Source organism: Vanrija albida (assembly GCF_041260175.1).
Source record: "Vanrija albida strain AlHP1 chromosome Unknown contig_3, whole genome shotgun sequence".
NCBI classification, from domain to species: Eukaryota; Fungi; Basidiomycota; class Tremellomycetes; order Trichosporonales; family Trichosporonaceae; genus Vanrija; species Vanrija albida.
The window spans coordinates 2,584,135-2,607,255 of record NW_027191422.1 but is presented as its reverse complement, the minus strand read 5'-3'; the positions used below and the strand labels follow the sequence as shown (position 1 = coordinate 2,607,255).

Sequence of the window (23,121 nt, the reverse complement as noted above, 5' to 3'; positions counted from 1 at the left end):
CACTGCCGTTGAAAGAGCCGGCCGCCCCTGAAAACCCAACAAACCACTGGCTCGCCACCGGCGCAGACCGACTCGAACCACGCACCGTCGCTGGCCCCCATCCACTCTCGCCGACCCCCTGTACCGACCCCGCACCATGTCCCTCGCGATCCCCACCGCGTCGTCGTCGTCGACGACCGACAAGAACGCGGTCGCGACGAGCAGCACCGACAACAAGGACGGCAAGGATGAGCAGTACGGCAAGACGGGCGCGCCCCCCATCCGCCCGCCAGCGAGCGTGCCCGAGATTACGGCTGTGCAGGGCCTTGTTCCCGTGCTCCAGTGGGTATTGACGCCATGATTGTTGTTGGACAGTCGTTGACCGGGTGTGTGTGTGTGTGCGCGTGTGTGTGTACAGGAACATTGTCGCGACTGTCAACCTCGAGTGCCGTCTCGACCTCAAGACGATTGCGCTGCACGCGCGCAACGCCGAGTACAACCCGAAGGTGGGTAGGGCTGCAGGCATGGGGGCGGCGGTGCACGTCATGGCGAGAGGTACTAACTTGCCCAGCGTTTCGCGGCCGTCGTCATGCGTATCCGTGACCCCAAGACGACGGCTCTGATCTTCGCGTCGGGCAAGATGGTCGTGACCGGTGCCAAGTCGGAGGACGACTCGCGTCTGGCGTCGCGCAAGTACGCGCGTATCATCCAAAAGCTGGGCTTTGACGCCAAGTTTGCCGAGTTCAAGATCCAGAACATTGTCGGGTCTTGTGACGTCAAGTTCCCTATTCGTCTTGAGGGTCTGGCGTTCAGCCACGGTGCTTTCAGCAGTTACGAGCCAGAGGTGAGTGTGCTGGCGGTGGTGATGGTAGCCTGCAGCTGACCCGGCAGCTCTTCCCCGGTCTCATCTACCGCATGATCAAGCCCAAGGTCGTGCTGCTCATCTTCGTCTCGGGCAAGATTGTCCTCACCGGCGCCAAGGTGCGCGAGGAGATCTACATGGCCTTTAACCAGATCTACTCTGTGTTGGTTGGTGAGTTGCGCGGGGCACGGGGGCCCGGGGCCGCGCTTACGCCTCAGAATTCCGCAAGGAATCGTAGACGGCATCGCAATGCCACCCCCAAGAACCCCCACACCACCATCGTACACTACCACCGCACTTATACCAATCATCTGCATTGTCGCGTCTCTGGGTCGCGTCTCCGGGCCCTGGAGCGAGCCCGCCCTGGCCGTTATCGTCTCGTCTCGTCTTTGGTTGCCGACATTGAAACTGCGCGCCGCACGCCGCTGCGCCACGCCACTGTGAAGACGTCACTGTCGCCGTCACCCTCCACCCTCTCCCCTCATCCATGTGTTATCTCGCCATCTCCTCGTGGACACCTCCCCTCCCCTGTAGTTTTACGCACACCGGCGAGCTCGGCGAGCCGGGTCGAGTTTCGTTAGCGGCTCGTTGTTTCATGTCATGCAAATTATCAAAGGTCGTGAGCACTGGCCCGAAGGGCCAGTGCGAAGGGGGGGTGGGGTGGGTGATGCGTGGTGACAGTGTGCTGGCAAGCTGAAGTAGTATCGACGTGCTGCGGCGTGCCGGCGGCCTTGGCACAGTCTTGCTCTCGCGACGCAATGGATATCCTGGTGGCCGGCATGCCGCGGTGCCGAGGGTGTCGGCGCGACCACCCCGTCAAGCAGGCGCGGCGCGCTATCCCGCCCGCCCTGCCACCGAGCCGCCGCGCGCATCCCGCGCACAACCCGCGCATGCATGTTCCAGCGCGGGGTGCAAGCTCCAGCCGTGTCAACAGCCGCAGATTGTGCGGCATGCCACCAGCACGACCTGGCGGACGAGATCTCGGCCGGGCCGCTGGGCCGGGCAGTGACAGGCGGCGAGTGACAAGCGAGCCGGTACAGAGCCAGCCAGCAAGCACCACCATCGACACCGTCCATCGACGCGCTACATAACAGCGACGCAGCTGCACACGTCCACCACGCACACCCCGTGACCGCGACTTGCCGTCACGACCCGTCCCTGCCTCGCATTCGCCGTACGCTGCGTGTGCTGCTTATGCTCGCGCGCTTGCCAACCCGCCTCGGCACCGTCGCTCATACCCGAGCGGCATCTCGCGGCTACTCTGGGGCCACGGCAGCCGGACCGGCGACAGCAGCGCTGACACCAGCACGTCGGTTGCTCGCTGCTACATCTACCTGCGTCTCCACTTGCACCTCTGCGCCTTCTGCCCGAGTCTCCCTCGCACATAACTCCCGCACCATGACCACATCCGCCTCGCCCAAACCCAACGCCCTCCTCTTCGGCCTCGGCTCCATCGGTGGCGTGTACGCGTCCATCCTCGCGCGCTCTGGGGCCGCCGACGTGTCCGTCGTCGCGCGGAGCAACTACGCCGCCGTCAAGGAGCACGGCTTCGGGCTCGAGTCTGAAAAGTTCGGCAGCCACCACATAACTTTCGACGGCGTGTACCGCGACACGTCCGAGGCCGCGGCCAGCGGCAAGGTGTTCGACTTCGTGCTGTGCGCGAACAAGGCGCTGCTGGATGCCAAGCCGAGCCTCGCGGAAACCCTCGCGCCCGTCGTGACACCTGGCCGGACGGCCATCGTGCTCCTCCAGAACGGGGTGGGCGCCGAGGCGCCACTGCACGCCGCGTTCCCGAGCACGACGATCATCAGCGCCGTCGTGTGGACCGGCGCCAAAGTCCTGCCCCCCAGCGACGCCGGCGTGCCCCGCGTGCAGCAGTTTGCGCGCGAGTCGCTCACGATCGGCGTCGACCCGGCCCCCGGGCTCCCGGCGGCCGAGGAGCGCGCGCGCCTCGACCGTCTCGTCGCGCTGCTCAAGGCCGGCGGGGGCGACTGCGACGTCGTCGACGATATCCAGTCCGCGCGCTGGATCAAGGTGGTCTGGAACTGCGCGTGGAACAGCCTGACGAGCGTGACCCGCCTGCGCACGAACCACATCTTTGGCAGCAGCCCCGGCGCGGCAGCCTTCGCGCTCGACCTCATGCGCGAGGTCGTCGCTGTGGCGCGGGCAAAGGGGCTCACGGTACCCGAGGGGACTGAGGAGGACTTGCTCAAGCAGTGCCAGGCGGTCGGGGGCGCCGGCCTGCCGAGCAGCATGATGTTTGACAATGAGGCTGGGCGGCCGATGGAGGTGGAGGTGAGTGCCGCGCGAGGCCGCAGGCCGAGCGGGGGGTCAGCGTCGCGCCTCAACCCAACGCCAGCTCACACCCACGCCCAGGTCATCCTCGGCACGCCGGTCCGCGAGGGGCAGCGCCTCGGCGTCCCCGTCCCCATCCTCACCACGTGAGTAGCGCCAACTCCCCGCGGGGCCATGACTAACCGCCTCCCCTCGCCCAGCCTCTACACCATCGTCAAGGCGCTCGACTGGCGCAACGCCAACCCCGAAGAGGCCGCTGCCCCGGGTCCCTAGATCGTCGCTTTGTTTACCAGTGCAATGTATTTTGGGTCGCGGAATGTCTGGTGCTGTGGGTGTGGCGCTGTGGATGTGGCGAATGGGCGTAGCGTGTGCTCAACTCCGGCGTGCGCTCGAATCCGGCGTGTGCCCGACTCCGGTGTGTGCTCGACTCTACTCATCATCTGCCCCTGCCCCTGCACCCCCGCTACCCTTGCTAGTCTAAACAATGCATGACCGTGGCCGTATGTCAACGGCCCTATTATGTCCGGGAAGATGTGATGCTCTATAAAGCGGGTCTATACTGAGTTACTCGGGGCGGAGGCCAACACGCTTCTCCTGCGTCTGGATCTCGCGCTCGAAGAACGAGTGGGCGGTCGACGAAAGCTCGTCGTCCTCGTGGGCGGGGATGGCGTCGACACCAGTCTGCTCCTTGGTGGCAGCGGCCTGGCGGGCCTCCCACATGACACGGAGCTCCTTGACACGCTGCTGGCGGTCAAGCTCGGGGTCGTAGGCAAGATGACGCTTGAGGATGAAGCGCTCAAACCACGAAAGGTGACGGGGGTGAACGGCAATGCCGTGGTAGTCGCCGGCGCGGCCCTCGCGGACAAAGGCCCAGTAGCGGTCCTGCTCGCGGAGGTCGAGGCCGGTGACGTCGGGGGTGAAGAGGAGGGTGACGATCCAGCCGGCAAAGCCGAACCAGCAGACGACCCAGAACTTGGTGTGGTCGTCAATGTAGTTGTAGATGACGGCGGGGATAAGAGCACCAATCTTGCCCGAGGCGGCCGAGAGACCGTGGGCGGTGGCACGGACCGAGACGGGGTAGATTTCGGCGGCGAGGAGGAAGGTGGTGCAGTTGGGGCCAAACTGCTGGAAGAAGGAAGCGAGGAAGTAGATGGTCTGGAAGCCCTTGATGTGGTGGATCGACTTGAGCTGGTTGTACCAGATGGCGGGGAGGAGGTAGAGGATACCCATGACGAGGAAGCCGATCCACTGCATGCGCTTGCGGCCGTAGAACTTGTGGTCGACGAGGAAGGCGGCGAGGTAGTAGCCGCAGAGCGAGACACCGACGTTGAGCAGGTTCCAGAGCCAGCCCGACATGATACCGGTCGAGTGGGGCGAGATGACCTTGATGAAGGTCGAGGCGAAGAGCTTGGCACCGTAGAAGAGGAAGTCGGCGAGGAGCCAGTTCATGCAAGTGCCGAAGAGACGGCCACCAAAGTGGGTCGAAACGAGCTTGAGCGAGGCCATGTCGTAGCCCGACTGGTTGACGCGGGCGTTCTTCTTGGAGCGGGCCAGGGCAGTCGACGAGTAGACCTGCTTGTAGTAACGGTGGTAGGCCATCCAGAGGGTGAAGGGGATCATGAAGGCGAACGACAGACGGAAGACCCACTGGCCCGTCTTCTTCGAGTAGGGGGGAGTCGAGCCGCCGTGGAAGATGAGGAGCATGATGATGAGGAGACCCTGGTTGAGGAGCTGGCCCCAGCCCTGCATGAGGAAGGCGAGGACGACGTTGCGTCCACGGTGGAGCTTGTCGTCGGTCTGCGAGGATCCCGAGGCGGGCTTGTGCTCGAGGGCAGTCGTCGAGGTCATGGGGTACTCGCCACCAACACCGAGCGTGTAGACAAACTGAGACCAGGCGTAGCAGATGACCCAACCGTTGAGGGTGGTGCCCCACGACGCGGTGAGCATGACGAGACCGAGGGTCATGACGAGCGCGTCCTGGACGAGACCGACACGGCGACCGATCCAGTCACCCTCGATACCGACACCGATCTGACCGCAGATGATACCAACAATCTGGATGTACGACACACCGGCGACCCAGTTCTTGTCGCACACCGTGTGCTTGGACCAGCACTCGGGCCAGATGGACGAGTAGAGGGACGAGAGGTTACCGATCGAGAAGATGGTGTAGCCCTCGGTGAACATGCCGAAGCCGGTCACGACGTAGCGGCTGCAGTAGGCGCGCAGGGGCGAGAGGGGGTCCTCCTTGAACATGGAGCCGATGACCTTGAGCTCGCGAAGGGTCTCGGCGTTGGACTGGGCGTTGACCCACTTCTGGCGCTCGCCCCATGGGAGGTCGGCCTGGGGAGGGTTAGTTGGGGCTGGGGGATGGGGGTGGGTGGGGGTAGAGAGAGGCACAAGCCACAGTCAGAGGCACTAGCGGGCACAGGCCGCGAGCACCTCGTTCTGTCGACTTGTGCAGCCTCTGACCCTGGTAGCCACAACGACTCACCCAGTAGGTACCGTCGGCGGTGTACGAGTCCTGGGGGCACAGGTCGTTGAAGAGCGGGTGCTCGGTGTGGAAGTCGATGTCGCGGGGGCCGGCATCGGGCAGCCTGTCCGAGTCGCGGAGGTCGACGGGGAAGGACATGTTTGATAGAGGTAGTGTGGCAGAGGGGAGTGGCTAGGGGGGCTACGACTGAGAGGAACAAGAACAACCAAACGAGTGGGTCTCTGTCTCTAAGAGTGCGCGTCGCACAAGTCGTGATGATGAGGGAGAGAATCGGCCTCGACCTCGCGTCCTTAAGAGTCTGCGACCAGCAGAGGCAGGCGTGGGCCTGTACGCACACTTTTTCCGGCAACTACTCATCCTGGAGCCGCTTGGCTGCGCGCAGATTTAGCCCCCTCCCCCTCGGACTCTCGTGTGACCTACGACGAGCATGCCTTGTGCCCTGGCTGCATAGGCTGCCTGCCTGGTGCTGCTGCCTGGCCCTGCTCTCGACGCCTCGACGCCTCGACGCCTCGACGCCTCTGCTCTGCGCCTGGCCGACTGGCCGGCCGCCTGCCTGCCGCTAGGAGAGGGCTGCAGATTACAAGCGATGGACGACGATTTTGATGGAGGCGGATGCCGAACGCGACGCGATTGGACGATTAGCCCACACGTTTGTGAGGTTTGTGCTGGCTGCCCTGGGTCCAGGAACGCGAGGCATGACTGCCTGCGTCCCCGCGACTGCCTGGCCGTCCTTGAACCGCGCCTCCCCGCTTGAACCGCGCGCCTCGATGCATGCCAAGAACTCGATGTCAGTGCGCTGCACGTATTTACGAGCTGGCCAAGAACTTCATCCAGACTTGTCACGATATTCCAAGCCACTCGAGGGCGGATCGGCCTCACACGACCAGCATGCCGGGCACTAACCTGGTCGTGTGAGCAGTTTAATTGTGACAAGACACCGAGATGGACTGGGTGTTGGGCGAGGTGCTGCTGTCATTGTTGTTGTTGTTGATCAACGTGCACAAGCCTTGCACGTTTTGCCCACTGTTTGGGGATTCGACGCGCTGCCAGACACGTTTGTGGCACTGTACCTTTGCTCAGCCAGCGGGGTGCGCGCATAACTGCGTCGCCTCGGACGGCTGTGGAGTGGGGATGGGAATAGAGAGCCAATCGGCCACTCATCGGCTGCCAGCCAGCCGCCCGCCCGCCCGCCCGCCGGCCGCACCCGCCTGGCTGCCCGCCCCCGCCCGCCCCGCGCCTGCCGCACCTGGGTGACGCGAAAAAAATTAAATAGCGGAACCTAATCGTGTTATAGTCTAAATATAGGCTACGTCATCAACAGCCGCCCTGTTTTCAAAGTTGAACGTGGGCGAGTCGTATCCATTCCGCATTCATCCCATTCCAGAAACGCGTGCAACAAAGGTTGAGCAGAAGCGAGACAGCGAGACGGCGAGCATTGAGCAATGAGCTGCCAGCCTCACATGTCATGTTGGCCGACACACACCCCTGGCCGCGCCCTGTTCCGCGCAGCAGTGCCGATCGAGCCGGCCGCGGAGGCGCTCTGCCCGCAATGTTCGGCTCGCTGCCGAGCTATACTCGGCCTCGGAATGCTGTCGCAACCAATCGGCCAGGCCACATTACTACCACAAGTATGCATCCTTCCTCAAACCCAGTCAGTCACCAGTCACCGGAATGCAGCCAATGGATAGCTCAGATAAACGTAGGAACGTTGGCGCCTGGCTGCGCGTCGAGCCGAGTTCTGGAACCCACACCACGACGAGCGCTTCGACGACCGCCACAGACTCGTACAACAACATCTCTTACTCGTACACGACCTTGTTGACGAGCGTACCTGCGCACTGTTAGCCCGTGGCATGGAGAAACCTTGGGGCGTCGGGCATCGGGGCATCGGGGGCATCGGCTCGCCGGCCATGCGCTCGCAGCAGCACGGTGCGCTAGTGCGAGAGCGACAGCCCACGACGAGCCCATCGCCAAGTCCGACAAGCGCAGCGGCCGACCCGACCGCCCCAACCAACCCAACCGCCCCAACCATCTACCACTCACCGATGCCACCAGAGATGGAGCAGCGCACTTCATCGCCGTCGCGCAGCCACAGCCCGCGGGAATGGCCGATTCCCGGAGGAGTTCCGGTGAGGATGACAGTTCCAGGCTGCAGCGTTGTGCCTCTGGACACATACTCGACGATTCTGCGCAAACGTGTCAGTGGGCACTCGGATCGGAGATGGCGATCGCCAAAGCTTAAACCCCGCCAGCGAAGGGCACCGGTAACCAGACTCACTCTGAGACGTGCCAGATCATCTTCTTGGCGCTTCCCGACTGCACCTCCTCCCCGTTGAGGTATGTGTGAAGCGAGACGTCGCGCGGGTCGGGCAAAGCCGTGGTCGAGACGATACACGGGCCGAGCGGGCAGAACTTGTCGAAACCTGGCGGTGGGGTCAGCCGATGCTCTTGTCAGATACGGTGGCCGGTTGGGCTTGCGGTCGGGAACGGTCCCGAACTCGCTCTGCTCACCCTTGCAGAAACCCCACTGGGTCGACTGCTCCTGGAGCTTGCGCGCCGTCAGATCGTTGGCGCACGTCCAGCCGAGGACGTAGTCAAGGGCGTTCTTGGCCGTCACATTCCGTGCCGACCTGCCAATAACAATTGCGAGCTCGACCTCGTAATCCATCTCGTCGTCCTGGGCCATGATCGGGACTGGGATCTCGTCACCGGGGTTGGCAAGCGCGGCCGCGGGCTTGAAGAAGAGCGCGGGTACCGACGGCAGCGCGAGGCCAAGCTCGAGCGCGTGGTCGGTGTAGTTGAGTCCAGTGGCGCGGATAGTGCCGACCTGCTCGGCCGTGAGGGGCGAGAGGAGCTGGTCGTGTGAGCAGGGGCGCGCGCACGTGGCGGTTTTTGCTTTACCTGCTTGACCACGGCGATTTCACCGCTGCGGCGGGCGTCAAGGTCCCATGGCGACTTTGCGTCGAGGATCTCTGCCTGGAGCCTAACTCCTTTGGCCACAGCGAGGCCGACTGGCCGTCAGCGCGACACGTCGACCGCAACCCACTGTCAATGTTTCCGTCAACGGGCTCGCCGAGGACCTCGCGGCCGTCCTCGGTCACGAAGCGGATCAGGCGGCGCCACGGCCACTGGGGGACGGGCTGGGGTGTGAGCAGGCGTGGTGGGCGGTGCAGGTGGGCGGCGCAGGTGGGCGGCGCCGGCGGGCGTGGCGCTAGCCCGCTGACAACACTCACAGTGGCAAGCGCAGTTGGCTGCTGGATCTCGATAGCCATCTTGTCTTTGCTCTGCTGCAGGACGGGGGCCGCGTCGAGCTCTTCAGGCGTGGTAGGCGTGGTGATCGAGTCTGATACAGACGAAGGGAGCGAGGTCGACGACGAAGTGTTTGAAAACGAGCGGCGGGTGAGTCCTGCACCCTCTGCTTCGTCCTCTCCTTTATCCCCGGCCACGACGGTCCCGTTGGCCGAGACGGCGTGGGTAGCGTCGGCAGCGTCGGCCTTCGCGCCCAGAGAGGCGATGGCGGGCAGTGCAGGCGCCGTGGAGGGCTGGGAAGCAGCGTCAGCGCGAATCCTCGGGCTATGGGGAAGAGGTAATTCCTCGGCCCCACGAATCTGTGTTGTGTGGTGTGTGGGCGGGCTGGGGCGGGGGTCGTTCGGGACGGACGGCGTGCTCGGCGCCGCCAGTCCACGATTCGCCAACTCCCACACTCGTGCTCTCGCACGCCCTCGCACCCACCCGCACTCTCACGGCCACACTCACCTCGTAGCCCGGGTCGTAGCGGATGTTGATGAACTGGCGAGCTCCCTGTCGCGTCAGCCACGACGCCGCCACCTCCAACGACCCACGCGCTCGGGACAGGCGTCATACGGCCCGTGGACCATGCCGGGCGGGCGGCACGCATAGTAGCCCGGGCCGAACCACTGGTCGAGGCTTCGGTCGTACAGCCTTCCGTCGAGGAGGATGACTTCTTCCCTGTGGGCGTGGTTAGCAGTGTCCGCCGTCGGTCGGTCGGTCGTCGGCGGCGGCAGCGGGCGGGCGGGGCAGCGGGCCGGGCGAATCCCGACTGTCCTAGCCGCCGCTCAGTACGCACCAGAAATCGTGGATCCGGGGCGAGTCGTCCTGCGCATACCCCTTGGGGAGCTGCACGATCATGGTCGCGTCGCCGGTCTTGGGGCTGCTGTCAGCGTCGTGGACGGGCACGCGAGCTCACTCTTTCGCGAGGATGGTGCTAAAAGTCAGCGCAGCAGCAACGGCAGACTCACTGCTCCTCTTCGCCGACGTGCTGGACGGGCGCGGCGGCCGTGTTGAGAAACTCGAGCTCGGGCTTGGGCATGGTGGTGGTGGGTGTGGAGATGGAGCAGAGCACTCTGCGCGCCTGGATAGGTATATATGGGCTGATTGTCGACTTGCACTTGCCGGCGGGGCGGCATCCACACGGGGCGAAGAGGGCCCCACGGCGGCGGGTTCCGCGCGGAGATGGGCCCGGCGGGAAACGCACGGAGCGGGGTGGGTGTGGACGCGGCGCGGCGTAGCGGCGGGCGTGCATGCACGCTCGGGCCGGACGCCGCGCCATCTCGTATCGCGCCCATGCATGCGGGGCCGTGCCGACGGCGGGGGAGAGATGCTTGGCGCCGAGGTGCGAGTTGTCAGCGAGTGTCGGCGGTTGCTTCTTGATTGCCACTGTTTATTGCGCAGATCATGATGAGGAAATTGTTGCGCGCGTGCGGGGCAAAGTGCAACGCGAACAACGACGCGGGGCGATTGCAGCTCGCACCCGACTCCAGTCCACTCCACTCCACATTCATATCATACAGCTAGCTACCGACCGACCCCTCCGCCCCCTACGCCGCCGTCGTCAGCCGCGTCGTCGAGCTGCCGCCGCCACCGCCGACGACCCCCGGCCCGCCGCGCAGAATGTTGCCCGACGCCGGGGGCAGCAGCCAGCCCGGGTGAGCAATGGCCAGGCCCATCATGCACAGGGCCATGATGAAGCCGTCGAGCCAGATAAAGTAGACCTGGGCGTCAGCTCTGCCCTGCGGCCACACCCACCTCGTGCGTGATAAGGTACCCCTCCCAGCCTTGGACCAGCTCGATGGAGCGGTAGATGCCGCGGACGTAGATCATGAGCGTGGCCCAGCCGACGCCCAGAAGGAGCAGCTGCGAGCGTCCGAGCCACGGGTCGTTCTTAGCCTTGAGGCTGACGCTCGTCTCCTTGATCGAGTCGCGGTCGAAATCGGCGTGCGCGTACGCGTTGTACCCGTGGCCGTGTGACGAGGCCGAGTAGTTGCGGCTGTGCTTTGTGTACCCGAGGTCGTGGCCCTCGGCCTCGGCGCGCGTCTTGAACCCGTACGGCCGGTCAAAGACGACGCGCACCATGAAGTCGACGGCGAGGCCGACGAAGATGGTGGTCGCTGCGAGCTGGAACAGGATGCCCGAGAGCACTGGGGCGTGAGTAAGACGACATGGCAGCCTCGCAGGCTCACTGATATGCGTATTGGTCGTGGTGCTCTGGCGCATCTTTGCGTTCTTCGCCGCGCCGCCGCCGCCGACGGCCTGGAGGATGAGACTCACCGCGTGGGCGACGATGAAGACGATGAGGTACCACTTTGGCCCGAGGAGCGAGTACTTTGGTCCAAAGCGCGTGATGCACGCCGCGAGCATGGCATAGTCCCACGCCGAGAAGAAGACTGGGCCGAGGATGAGGCTGGAAGGCGGGGGGGAGTTAGCAGGTGTTTTAGAGTGGCGCCGGTGGCACAGGCACTGGCGCCGTGCTAATGTCTGCGCGAAGACAGACGCGTCGACGTCGGCGCCCCCACTCACCACGTCGTCTGCATGATGAACGGCGTCCAGAGGAGCACGTTGAAGTGGCTCCACAGGCGCGCTGCCCAGCCAATGACCTCGAGCAGGCCGCCAGCGACCATGGTGAGGGCCACCAGGCCGCCCCAGTACCTGTGGCGGATGGCGACGCCGGCGTGGATCAGCGTGAGGATGGCAAAGGCGACGGTGAAGACGACGGTCGAGTCGAGGCTCGGCTTGTACCCGTACGGCGGACGGGGCGCGTACTTTGGGTTGCGGGGGGGCTGGCCGGGGGGAGGCGGGGTGGGGTGTCCGCCGGCGGCGGCGGCGCTGGCGCTGGTCGCGGCCGCTGCTGCTGCTGCTGATTCGGACATGGCGGGGAACTGGCTCTGACAAGACAAGAGAGCAGACAATGCAATGTAGTGTCGGGGGAGGGGCGGCGGGGGAACCCCCGCCATGTTATGTACACCCCCGCCGCCGCCACCAGCGACGCTGTCGCGAGGGACGGCACGGCGCCAAGGTAGTCGTTTGGGCAAGTTGCGTCGCGCGGGCTGGACTGATCCGGCAGAGCGCGTGCAGCTAATGCATGGGATGCGCCGGCCCGTCCAGCAGAGCCACGCTGGCCTAGCAGCCCATGGCGCAGGCAGCTGGGATGGACGCCGCACCGGCCCGCCCCTCCAGACGCAGCAAAAGAGGCGAGTGCGTGCCTGTGTCGCTGGCTCGCTGGTATACATGGCAGCTCGCGCCGCCGCCTGTCCATTGAGGCAGGTGTTCCATTGCCCTGGCCGCGGGTGGGCGGGGGCAAATGGAACACTGGACCGTTTCACATGCGTCCAAATGCGTCCAGCAATGTTCCTCGCCCTGCCGCGTGCCTTGGCGGCCGAGGCGGCCCAGCTTCTCGGCACGGGACGTCCGCCATCTCCGCGTGGCGGTGGCGGCGGGTTCGAGCTGGCTTACTCGCGGAGGTGCGCAGCGGGTGGCATGCTCGCTGGGCCGGCCCGCATGGACCGCGACGTCGCGGGGCGTCATGTATCTGCCGTTACTCGTTCGCAGAGCCGTTTTGGCGGCGTCACGAGTGGACAGGCCACTGGGTCGCCGAGCTCCCAGTGTCGACGCCTGTCGCGGGCGACGACTCGCCGGTCGATCCGATCTATGCAGGTGCAGAGCTTGTGACGGTGCCAAGCCACTCTCCGAGGCCGAGGCGGGTGGAATGCCGCGTGGCAGTGGCAGGTGGCATTCGCCGTGCACCCAGCCCAACATCCCCCTCCTGATAGATGGCGACTGGATTCGCGTGCATGTGTAAGCATGGCCGCTGCGCAGCGCAGATAGTGGACGGTGCGACTACGACTGCGACTGCGACGCGGCTGCGGAGTAAGCCGGCGGCCAGCGGCGCACCCTGGACCGCCGAACACCCCGGACTGCGCGTCGAAGAAAAATGTCGCGCGCGGGGCGGGGACGCGGTGTTGCGACGCCGTGCTGCGGCACGGGGGCGAGAGCCCACGTTTTGTAGCTTGCGCGTCGTGGTCGTCGCACTGCAGCCCGCTCGCCGAGACGCATGCATACCTGCTGGGATCTATCTTCGTCTTCGCCTCGTTGTGGCTCTACACATGGTCTACAGATGAACTCTGAACTCGCGAACCGAGCTCTAAACTAGATGTGACTCCCTTCCGCGCCTAAACACGGAACAGCGCCCCCGCGTGCGTCTGGCTCAGCAGCCAGCCGGGGTAGGCCACGGCCAGCACCGTCATGCACAGGATCATGGGGAACCCGTCGAGCCAGATAAAGTACGGCTCGTGCGTGATGATGTAGCCGTTCCAGCCCTGGAGGAGCTCGATCGAGCGGTAGACGCCGCGCACGACGATCAGGAGGGTGGCGACGGCCACGCCGCCGAGGAGGTACTGCACGCCGCGGATGTCTGCTGCGTCTGGCGCGGCCGGTGCGCCGTCGGCCGGCGCGGTGTCCTTCGGGTCGGTGGACAGGACGCTCTCGTTGGACGCGGGCATGAGCTCGGTGCCGCCGGCGGCCTCGGCCTGCTTGGCCAGCGCTTTCGAGTGGGCGCGCGCAATCTGGCGCTCGCGGAACGCGTACGGCTTGTTGAAGACGACGCGGTACATGAAGTCTGCGGCGAGGACGGCGAAGATTGTCGTGGCTGCGAGCTGGAAGAGGATGCCGGCGACCACTAACGGTGCGTTAGCAGCGCCACGATGAGCTAGGTGGAATGCTCACTAATGTTGGTGCTCTTGGACGTGTCCTTGCCGTCCTGCGCGGCGACGGAGGCTCCACCGCCGCCGATGGCCTGGAGCACGAGCGAGACGACGTCGGCGACAATAAAGACCATGAGGTACCACTTTGCTCCGAGGACGGCGAACTGCGGCCCGAGGCGGGCGATGCACGCGCCGAGCATGGTGTAGTCCCACGCCGAGAAGAAGACGGGGCCGATGATAAGGCTGGGGGCGTGAGCACACTGCCGGCGTCGCCGCCAAAGCCCACTCACCACGTAATCTGCATAATGAACGGGTCGAACGCGTGCGGATTCTGCGAGCTCCACACGCGCCCGGCCCAGCCGATGACTTCGAGCAGGCCCCCGGTGACCATGGTGCCCAGCGCCGACCAGTAGCGGTAGCGCACGGCGAGGCCGGCGTGCAGGATGGTGAGGGCGCCGAAGACGGCCACGAAGGGGACGGTGGTGACGAGCGAGGGCGTGTAGCCGTACGCCGTGTCGTTGGGGTCGTTGAAGTCGGCCTTGGCGCGGGGTGCGAGCTGGGTAAGGAAGGACATTGTGGGGTGGGGGAGGGGAGGGGGGTGGGGTGGGAGGTAGTGAGGACACAACAGTGGCAGCTGGCAGCTTTTATCACTCCCCCGGCCGGCCGGCCAGCACCGCACCGCCTCGGCCAGGCTCCCGCCCCCGCATGCATACACGTCGCCCCCAGACCTTGGTCTCGCTTGTTTGCTCGGTTGGCGCGATCTGCCAGCGCTGGGAGATCTGTCGAGTGAAGAGTGACGATGTGGCCCAGCGAAAACAATGACGGGCGGGCAGATATCAGCGCGCCGCGGGCCGGCCCATGAGACCCCACTGGGGTGTCCAGGGCTGCGCAGTCGCAGTCCGGTAGGACTGGCTCGGCCATCTCGCAGCATGCAGCGGCGTCAGGCGGCAGTAGCAGGATGCATGCATGCAGTGCAGTGCAGCGTCACGGCAGTCTCGCTGCCGTTGCATGCACGAGCGAGGCGCAAGCCAACGCTGGGAACCTCTTGGCGGCCCGTTTCAGACTCTGGCCGACGCCGCCCCGAGGCCTTGGCTCGGGGGAGGCCTGGGGGTGCCGGGGTACAGTGCCGGCCTCGGCCAGCCAGCGCACACACTGCAGGTCGATCGCAATGCCAGCATGCCAGCGCGCAACGGCGAGACCAGCCCACGCCGGACCCGACCACTGGGACCGAGTGCAGCCGGTAGTTGACTTGGCGCCACGGATCGAGCAGATCGGCGCCGCGAGCATTCCGCCACGCACCGCCCCGCCGAGACACCACACCCCCGCCCGTCCACCGGCATGCCGGGGACACGGCGCCGCGATTCGCTGCGAGCGATGGCGACGGCGACACGCGTCGTCGTGTATAGGCCCACCGCGGGCAGTAGTGAGCGTGTGCGTGCGTTCGAGGCACCATCGCCCACGCAGAGGACGGAGTGTACCCCGGCTCCCAGGCCGGGGCGAGTCCCGCACGACGCCCGGGGGACCGGAGCGGTCGAGCACGCCACGATACGTGGCCGCGGGCAGGTAGGCAGCCGCATGCATCCCCTGCATCCCCAGCGGCAGCGCGAGGCGGTGTCCCGCTCCCAAATCGCGCGCGCCAAGCACCGAGGTGGAGTGTATCGGGTACGTGGACGGTGCCTGCCTGATCGGCGCCGGCGCTGCCTCGGAGCCCGACCCGAGGGGCAAGCAAGGGCAATCGAGACCGCGCGGTTGTCGATATCACTCACCCGCCCGAGGGCCAGCCTGCGAGCCAATGCCGCACCGCATGACGCGCCGTATCGCTACTCGGTTCCCAGATCGCGATTGCGCGAGTATCTAGGGCGGGCAAGTGGAGCACGAGCGTCGGGCCGCGACGCGCGTCGCTAGCCAGCTCGCCCAGGCAGGTGCCGTGGAATGTGCCGCCGGTGCTAGCCGGCACCGAGATCAGGCGGTGCGGCCTGGGCACGGCTGGCGCCGGCCCCGGGGCCGGCGGGACGATCTGAGGTCGCCTGGTCAGCTGGTCAGCTGCTGCCGGCGCCGGGTGCTGCGCTGACCGCACCGACGACCGCGCCGACCGACGATCTCCCCGACACCTCCGCCGTCCCGCGAGATTGATGAGATCGCGCGCTTGGCGTCGGCCCGCTAGCGCGTCATGCAGGCGCGCCGAGGCCGACGCGTTTGGCGCAGCGCCGTCATGTCAATCGGGAACCGGCCGGCGTCGCACCCCGCCTCACGAGCACTTGAAAGCTAAATACATGACAACAATCGACATGAAGGCCCGGGATGAATGGTAGTATACAGTGGAGTGCGGGTGTGCGTGCTGGTGTTTTGTTTGGCCTCGTGCTACCGCGAGTAGCTGACGCGCGGGCTGACAGTCAGCGCGTTGGCGTGTTGGAAGCGAGCGGCCGCGAGCAGATCCGCGCCGCACCCCCCACTCACGACGTGGCTTCCGGACTCGGGTGGTTGAGGAGGATGCCTTTGACGGGGGATTCAAGCGCCGACATCGACAGCGAGGTTTGCGAGCGCGTGCTCGCACCCGCGGGGCTCTTGCCCAGCGCGCCCAACGTCGGCGAGGTCACGTTGCGCCGGAGCGACGGCTTGCGCCCGAGGCCGAGGTGGCGGCGGCAGCGGCGGCGGGCCTCACGCTCGGCGGCCTCGCGCTCGGCCTCGGCCTCGGCCGCGCACTGGCGACAGCTCGGCTCGGGGGCATAGTGCTTGTGGTGGACGATGAGCTCGGCCAGCAGGCGGACGTCGCCCTCGGCGCGGTGCAGCGTCTCGATCGCCTCGGCGCGCTCGAAGCCAAGCGAAACCAGCCGGTCGATGGTCGTCGCGATGATCGGGTCGTCGGGCGCGTGCGAGCGCCGCCACAGCTTTGCGACTGGGTTTGTTAGGGGTGCCGAGGGGCGGAGGACTCACGCATGGGCGACATCGCGGTTATGGGGGGATGGCGAGGAGGAGGGGACGGTGAAGAAGCATCTGCGCCCTGGGAGCTGGGCGAGGATGGGGATGGGACGACGGCGAGGCTGGCTGGGACGATGATGGCGGCTCGGACGATGATCACGAGGCGGGGCTGGCTGGGCGGGCGTTGGCGGGCGCTCTTGGCTTGGCTCGGCTCGCCGTCTTTATGCATCGCCAGCAAAATTGGGTCGCCGAGGCCGCTTGTCTGCCGGCGCACAGCAAGCTGCCGAGTGCCCCCAGCTCCCCGGCCCCCGTTTCCGAAGGAACGAGCGATGGGTCGATACCGATGCCCGGGGCGGGCTGGAGCCGTACGGTGGCACGCAGCAGCCCGCGCGCCGGACCGACGGTCAAGCAGAATCAGTCAGACGAGCGTCGTCCCTGGCCGTGTCCTTGTCCACCTCCCCTTGCCCCCCCTCCCCCCCTCTACACCCGCATGCATCGTACCTGCACTGGGGCCTTTTTTTAGCTCGCGCCGACGCCACGCCGCTGCCCCTTGCATGCATGTCAAGAGCGTTGACACAGATGACAGAGCGGGGGGTTGAGGCCACGGCCCAGAGGCAAGCTGAGATGAGGCACGCACCGCCGGCCGCCTGGGGATACGCATCCCACGCGAGAGATAAACAAGAGCCCAACACGCCGCTGCCGTCACTGGGCTTGCGCTGGTGCTCGGCTTGCTTGCGCTCGGGCGGAAGATTTCGGGGAGTGACAGCTGCTGCCAGATACAACGCTGGCTGATGCAGCCGAGGTCGCACCCAGGTCGCGCCCAGGTCGCACCCGACGACGCGAGGCCCTCGGAGACGAGACGAGACGACGCTCACGCCGAGGGCCACGCCACGGGCGTGCCGACCGACACGAGCATTGGGCAGTATTGGTGTGTTGATAATCGCGCAGCACCTGCAGCGCGTGGCAAGTGACCGCCGCGGCGGGCGGCTCACACAAGCATTGTTTACGAGACAGACATCGCTGGCGCGCTGGCACAACATCCTCGTATCGAACTCCATCGAGCTCGCCTCGCATCGACCCCCCCCCCCCCCCTTCCCGCGCTACCCCTACCCCCACCAATGCATGCAAATGTAACCAACATGCACAATGCTAGTGGCGCGCTGCCTTGCTCAATGCTACTTCTCCTGTACCCCCCTACAACCCCATGCCACTAAACCCAGAGCTGTACGCCATCGGCTTGATGTCGGGGTGCGGGACCGCCGCAAACTGGTGGTACGACAGCTGCCCGTCCGCCTGCATCTTGACATACGCCGCCTGGTTGCCCGTCGAGTCACAGTAGTTGGGGCAGCTAAACGTCGTGATGCACAATCCGTCGTGCTCGATCGCGTAGCCGTCCTGGCGCACCTCGTGCGAGCGGATAACCGCCGTGATCTTGTTGAGCTCGCACCATCGCCGTGTGACGTCTGGGCCAAAGCCGAGACCGACACCCTGCAAGTTTTAGCCCTCGCCCCTGCTCCCCCACGCCCACGCTACTTACACGCTTCGACGGCCCGCGGCCCACCTGCTCCTGCGGGTCGGTCCACAGCAGCTCGCACATTAATCCCTCCTGGCCTGGCTGGCGGCCGAAGCGGTCAATCTTGGCCACCTCCTCCAGCAGCACGCCGTCCTTGCTGACAGGAGGTCCGCCGTGCACCACAAAGTATCGCTTCTTGCCCTCGTACAGGATGGCAGGCTGCGAGCCCTCCGACTGGAGGTTCGACGGCGCCTGCGACGCCTCAAGGAGGGTAGCAAGGGGAACTGGGATGTTAGCAAGGCCCAGCCACGGTCCACTCACGCGACGTGAACACATCGGCGAACAGCTTGTACGTCATTTCGCCGTGCTTGGCCTTGCACTCGCCCTCGAAACCGTACACCTTGTTCATGTCGTTCGTCTCGTGGTTGCCACGGTTGAGGAAGACGCGGTTGGGGTACAGCCACTTGTAGGCGAACAGCGTGAGCACCACCTCGACCGACCAGGAACCACGGTCCACAAAGTCGCCGTTGAACACAATCATGTGGTTCTCGGACGGCGGCTTGATGATGGAAAGCAGGTTGCACAGGTCGTAGAACTGGCCATGGGCTGCGACCGTGTCAGTGTCGCGCGACGACGACTAACTCACTGTCACCAACAATGTCGCAGGTCACTCCCTCAGGCACCGTGACCTCGACCAAGCTCGACTCGGCCGACACGACGGCATTGGCGCCAAGAACAATCTCCCAGACCACACGCTTCGGGAGCTTGCCACCGTCCTTGAAGAACTGGATCATGGACTCGACAAACTCCTTTGTTGGCGTGTACCGTGCTGCGGGGTCATCGGGGATAATAGGTAGCGGCGTGTTGTCCGGACGTCCTGGGTCCAGCGGGCACGCTCCCTGCTGGATGGCCGTGATGCAGCGCTGGGACGCCGTCTCGGTCTCGCCGACGCTGATCGCCTGGAGATGTGTGAGCATGTGCCAGTGCTGTTGGGGGTGGCGGCTGTCCGCCGGCGCTCAGGCCCTGCGGCGTCCTGGAGTCCCGCGGTCGCCCGACTTGCCGTTGCCACTGGCCAATCGCTCCACTCACTTTCTCAAACTCTATCCTGCGAACGAGCTTAACCGTGGCGTTCAGCTGCTCGCGGATGACGCGGTTGCTGGGTTCGATAACCAGCGCCTTCTTAAAGTCGGGGACAGCGTCGCCCGGTCGCATAATGGCGAGCGAGCTCACACCCCTTCGGTAGTAAGCCTTGGCGTAGTCGGGGTTGATCTCGATGGCCTTTGTGGCGTCGGCGATGGCAGCTCCGTGTTCCTCCATCTTGCCCTTGGACATGGCCCGGTTGTTCCAAAACGTTGCGTCGTGAGGGTTGAGAGCAATCGCCTCGGTGTAGAGCTCGATGGAGCGCGCAAAGTCTTTTGTGCCAAACGCCTTGTTCGCCAGAGACTTCAGCTCGAGCGCGGCAGCCCGGTCCGCGTCTGTGACCTCTCGCGTCTCGTCAACTTCCGACTCGAGCTCTCCATCAGACGACACTGTGCTTTGGTCAGCGGGGAAAGTGGGGCAGAGGTGTGGGTGTGTGTGCTACCGGCCGAAGAGACGAGGCGAGCGAGCGAGGGGATGGCGGCTGCTGCGTGTGCACACGACCTCGCTTCACCCCTCGCACACTCGTGCCTGCGCGCACACGATGCAAGCGGCACGCGACCACGTCGATGGCCACTCACGCGACAGGCCAGCGAGCGACCGGGCCGACAGCATGGGGGAAGGGAAGGGCGTAATGTCGTCGTCGAGGGGAGGCGAGGCGGCCGACGAGCTCGAAGTCGCGGGCGATGCCTTGCCCACGGCCGCGGCTACCGAAGCGTGCAGATCCGAGTCCTGGGTCATTGTTGTTGGTGTGGAGAATGGAACAAACACGAGACCGAGTCGCTGGCAAAAGTTGAAAAGCGAGGTAGCGAGGCACCGGCGGTGGTGTGGGGAGTAGCCAAGCAAGCCGGACGGGGTGCGTGTTCCACAACGTTCAGCGACGCCGGTCGAGCCGGCATGGGTCGCAAGGCCTGCATAGCCATGTTCTGCATTGCGTCGGGACGCTCATGACGAGGTATCTCTGCATCTCTGCATTCTTGTCTGTCACTCTAGTATCACATTGTTATTGCCGATCCTTGACTTGGTAGTGGTTGTAATGGCCTTTTGAAATGCGCAAGCGAGAGAGATTAACCCTACGGCCAGCCGATTTGAACCTGGACGTGATTACTGTGCGATGGGAAACTTTCTAATGACATTTCGGAACCGTGTCCATTTACTAATAGGGGCATTCTAATGGGCCGGCTGCCGCGCCGCCTGCATCATCCCACGTGGCAGCATTCCGGCTTCGTCGTCGTCACGCACGTCGCGCGGGAACTTACCTACCAACCTGACTCGTACCTCGTCATTGTCGACCCCTTACCCATTCATTCAACCACAAGCAAACCTCATTGGGTATCGCCCAGTATCGTCCTCGGCGCGCACGCATAGCCGCAGCAGACGCTCTCAGAGACAGTCACATCAAAACAGCAGCCAGCAGCCTTTGGTTGCAACTAGTTCTCCTCACAACCCAGGCGCCAACGCGACAAGATGAGGCTCTCACTCCCGATCGCGGCCTTGGGAGCGCTGGGCGTAGCGAGCAGTGCCCTCGCCTACAAGAGTGAGTGATGGCACTGCTGACATGACATGACCATCACTAATCCCCCCAGCCCGGATCAAAGAAACGGACGAGTTCCGCGAGGTGTGCACCGGCATGTACGGCGGCAAGGACGCGTTCATCGAGGGTAGGCCGTTGGTACTGAGCAACGCGCTGACAGCCAGTGTCGTTTGACGGCTCCTCCTCCAAGGGCCAGGTCTCGCTCGTCATCTACGAGTGGGAGGACGCAGCGTTCCTCGGCGCGCACGAGGATAACAAGGACACGCTCGTGGACCACGCAGTGCGTAGTCGTCCGCAGCTAGCGCATTTCTGACCCCTTAGAAAACGTACATCTGTACGACGTCGGCTGAGGGCAACGGGCTGTGTACCCACGACCAGCTGGGTCAGTTCATCATCAGCCTGCCCCCTGGCCGTGACATCAACTCGACGTCGATCTACACCGCTGCGGTCAAGTTTGGCTCGGCGAATGCCAAGCGCGCTGGCGGCAAGTGGCCGCCCGCCGATGAGGATGCGGAGGAGAAGGATGACGAGGATGAGGAGGAGGAGTCGAGTGTCGGCGACCCACCCGAGAACGGCGGGCATCTTGGCGGGCCGGTCGAGCACGCCCCGCTGGCAGCGCAGGATGACGACGAGGTGGATGAGGCCGCCGACCCGGCGCCAACGACCACCGCGTCCAACCCTGAAGCCCACAAGCCGGTCGAGGATGTTGGCTCCAAGCCCACGCCACAGAAGGGTGCCGCTGGCAACGGCGGCACCGTCACATATACCGAGCCGATCCACTACCTCGTCCCCAAGACCGGCTACTACTGTGTTGGCGTGGTGCCGATCACGCTGGTGAATCACGACCGCGCGATCGAGGAGCGCCAGGCGAACAATGTCCACGGCGCGTACACCGGTGAAGTGCTCTTCCGCAACCAGTTCCGTGGCGAGCTTGCCGCGTCCGAGTACCCCAAGATTGGAGTAGGTGAAGGAATGGCAGACCGACGCTGACTCCAGTTCTACGGCTTCCTCTCCATCGTCTACGTCCTCCTCGCGATCGGCTGGGGCATTCTCTGCGCCAAGCACTACCGCGAGCTGCTGCCGATGCAGTACTACATCTCGGGCACGATTGTGTTCCTCGTGATTGAGATGCTCGCGCTGTTCGCGTACTACCGCTTCATCAACAAGCACGGCTCGGGCGCGGGCAGCACGGCATTCCTGGTCGTCATCTCGGTGCTGAACGCCGCCCGCAACTCGCTGTCCTTCTTCCTGCTTCTGATCGTGTCCATGGGCCTGTCGGTGGTCACGCCGTCGCTCGGCACGGTCATGCACCGCGTGTGGCTCCTCACCGGCTTCCACTTTGTCTTTGGAGGTGAGCTGGGCAGACTTTGCATCAGCTAACACCGCAGTCATGTACGCTGTGGGCACTGTCAAGGTCCAAATCGACAGCGCGGCGCTCATCATGGTCCTCACGTTCATCTTCCCGCTCGCGCTCACGCTCACGGCCTTCCTCATGTGGATCATCATCAGCCTGAATGGTGGGTGCGAGCTGTGGCATCGCTGACCCACAGGTACCATCCTTCATCTCCAACAGCGCAAGCAGAACTTCAAGCTGTCCATGTTCCAGAACCTGTGGCGCATCCTCATCATGGCCGTGATTGCCGTCGCGGCGTTTTTCGTCATTTCGTCCATCTCGTTGTCGAACCGCCTCGACGAGGACTATGCGCCGAGGACGTGGAAGTACCGCTGGGTGCTGCTCGACGCATCGCTCGCGATCATCTACCTCGCCGTGTTTGTTGCCATTGCGTGGCTCTGGCGCCCGACCGAGAACAATGTGCGGTTCGCCATGTCGCAAGAGCTGGCGCAGGACGAGGCGGACGCCGAGGACTATGAGATTGATGCTCTGTCCTCGCACCGCCCCGAGGGCCTGACGCTTGAGCCCGACAGCGATTACCAGCACATCCACGGCGAGCCGGGCACCGAGGACGAGCGCAAGCGGCTGTATGATGGCCCATCTGCGAGCTCGGGCGTGCGCGGCGAGATCAACGACGACAATGTCGTGTTTGCCATGGGCGACGACTCTGATATCAGCGACGATGACGACGAGGAGACTGGGCTCAAGAAGGCGGGCGAGCGTGATCGTGGCCGCAGTGGTCAGTCGAGCCGCCGCTCGAGCGGCAGTGCCGGGCGCTTCCGCGACAGCGTGAGCGAGGAGGAGCCGCGGCGGGGGAAGGACAAGGCGGATTAGTAGAGGGGCGGGGGGAGGCGGGCGTAGCTTGAATACCATTGCATGCACATAGAGTTTGGTTTGGTGTGGGGGGTGTCGTGGGGCGTGGGGTGTGTGCAGGGGCGTGATGGGAGGCAGCCGAGCCGAGCCGAGCGGTGCAGCCGTGCATAGGGTGTTGGTGCTGC

At 64.8% G+C, this 23,121-nt stretch overlaps 9 protein-coding genes across 9 annotated transcripts; 3 read left to right on the top strand and 6 right to left on the bottom strand.

The window, feature by feature from the left end:
• Positions 1–136: 136 nt before the first annotated feature.
• tbp1 (TATA-binding protein (TBP)) lies at positions 137–1,079 on the top strand (the record flags this gene model as incomplete). Its single annotated transcript, XM_069352833.1, has 5 exons — positions 137–321; positions 398–485; positions 551–823; positions 871–1,012; positions 1,060–1,079. 5 exons carry the CDS (start codon positions 137–139, stop codon positions 1,077–1,079), a joined length of 708 nt encoding a protein of 235 aa, XP_069210251.1.
• A 1,160-nt stretch (positions 1,080–2,239) lies between these two features.
• On the top strand, positions 2,240–3,409 carry Q8F55_004312 (uncharacterized protein; the record flags this gene model as incomplete). Its single annotated transcript, XM_069352832.1, has 3 exons — positions 2,240–3,136; positions 3,218–3,282; positions 3,337–3,409. 3 exons carry the CDS (start codon positions 2,240–2,242, stop codon positions 3,407–3,409), a joined length of 1,035 nt encoding a protein of 344 aa, XP_069210250.1.
• Positions 3,410–3,700: 291 nt separating this feature from the next.
• Positions 3,701–5,768, bottom strand: Q8F55_004311 (uncharacterized protein; the record flags this gene model as incomplete). The annotated part of the gene is made up of 2 exons (XM_069352831.1): positions 3,701–5,479; positions 5,631–5,768. The coding sequence occupies 2 exons, from the start codon at positions 5,766–5,768 to the stop codon at positions 3,701–3,703; spliced, it is 1,917 nt and encodes a 638-aa protein (XP_069210249.1).
• Positions 5,769–7,429: 1,661 nt separating this feature from the next.
• On the bottom strand, positions 7,430–9,960 carry Q8F55_004310 (uncharacterized protein; the record flags this gene model as incomplete). Its single annotated transcript, XM_069352830.1, has 12 exons — positions 7,430–7,461; positions 7,674–7,816; positions 7,909–8,053; positions 8,142–8,484; positions 8,532–8,620; positions 8,677–8,770; positions 8,864–9,172; positions 9,387–9,431; positions 9,473–9,599; positions 9,718–9,801; positions 9,838–9,855; positions 9,890–9,960. The coding sequence occupies 12 exons, from the start codon at positions 9,958–9,960 to the stop codon at positions 7,430–7,432; spliced, it is 1,500 nt and encodes a 499-aa protein (XP_069210248.1).
• Positions 9,961–10,468: 508 nt separating this feature from the next.
• On the bottom strand, positions 10,469–11,797 carry Q8F55_004309 (uncharacterized protein; the record flags this gene model as incomplete). The annotated part of the gene is made up of 4 exons (XM_069352829.1): positions 10,469–10,642; positions 10,677–11,068; positions 11,111–11,331; positions 11,448–11,797. The coding sequence occupies 4 exons, from the start codon at positions 11,795–11,797 to the stop codon at positions 10,469–10,471; spliced, it is 1,137 nt and encodes a 378-aa protein (XP_069210247.1).
• A 1,299-nt stretch (positions 11,798–13,096) lies between these two features.
• On the bottom strand, positions 13,097–14,201 carry Q8F55_004308 (uncharacterized protein; the record flags this gene model as incomplete). Its single annotated transcript, XM_069352828.1, has 3 exons — positions 13,097–13,602; positions 13,650–13,870; positions 13,918–14,201. The coding sequence occupies 3 exons, from the start codon at positions 14,199–14,201 to the stop codon at positions 13,097–13,099; spliced, it is 1,011 nt and encodes a 336-aa protein (XP_069210246.1).
• A 1,879-nt stretch (positions 14,202–16,080) lies between these two features.
• On the bottom strand, positions 16,081–16,574 carry Q8F55_004307 (uncharacterized protein; the record flags this gene model as incomplete). Its single annotated transcript, XM_069352827.1, has 2 exons — positions 16,081–16,523; positions 16,562–16,574. 2 exons carry the CDS (start codon positions 16,572–16,574, stop codon positions 16,081–16,083), a joined length of 456 nt encoding a protein of 151 aa, XP_069210245.1.
• A 1,166-nt stretch (positions 16,575–17,740) lies between these two features.
• PPT1 (Palmitoyl-protein thioesterase 1) lies at positions 17,741–19,937 on the bottom strand (the record flags this gene model as incomplete). The annotated part of the gene is made up of 6 exons (XM_069352826.1): positions 17,741–18,034; positions 18,084–18,343; positions 18,381–18,665; positions 18,706–19,018; positions 19,149–19,588; positions 19,778–19,937. 6 exons carry the CDS (start codon positions 19,935–19,937, stop codon positions 17,741–17,743), a joined length of 1,752 nt encoding a protein of 583 aa, XP_069210244.1.
• A 726-nt stretch (positions 19,938–20,663) lies between these two features.
• Positions 20,664–22,957, top strand: Q8F55_004305 (uncharacterized protein; the record flags this gene model as incomplete). The annotated part of the gene is made up of 7 exons (XM_069352825.1): positions 20,664–20,733; positions 20,783–20,857; positions 20,895–21,010; positions 21,052–21,690; positions 21,727–22,081; positions 22,119–22,247; positions 22,281–22,957. 7 exons carry the CDS (start codon positions 20,664–20,666, stop codon positions 22,955–22,957), a joined length of 2,061 nt encoding a protein of 686 aa, XP_069210243.1.
• Between the last annotated feature and the right edge of the window lie 164 nt (positions 22,958–23,121).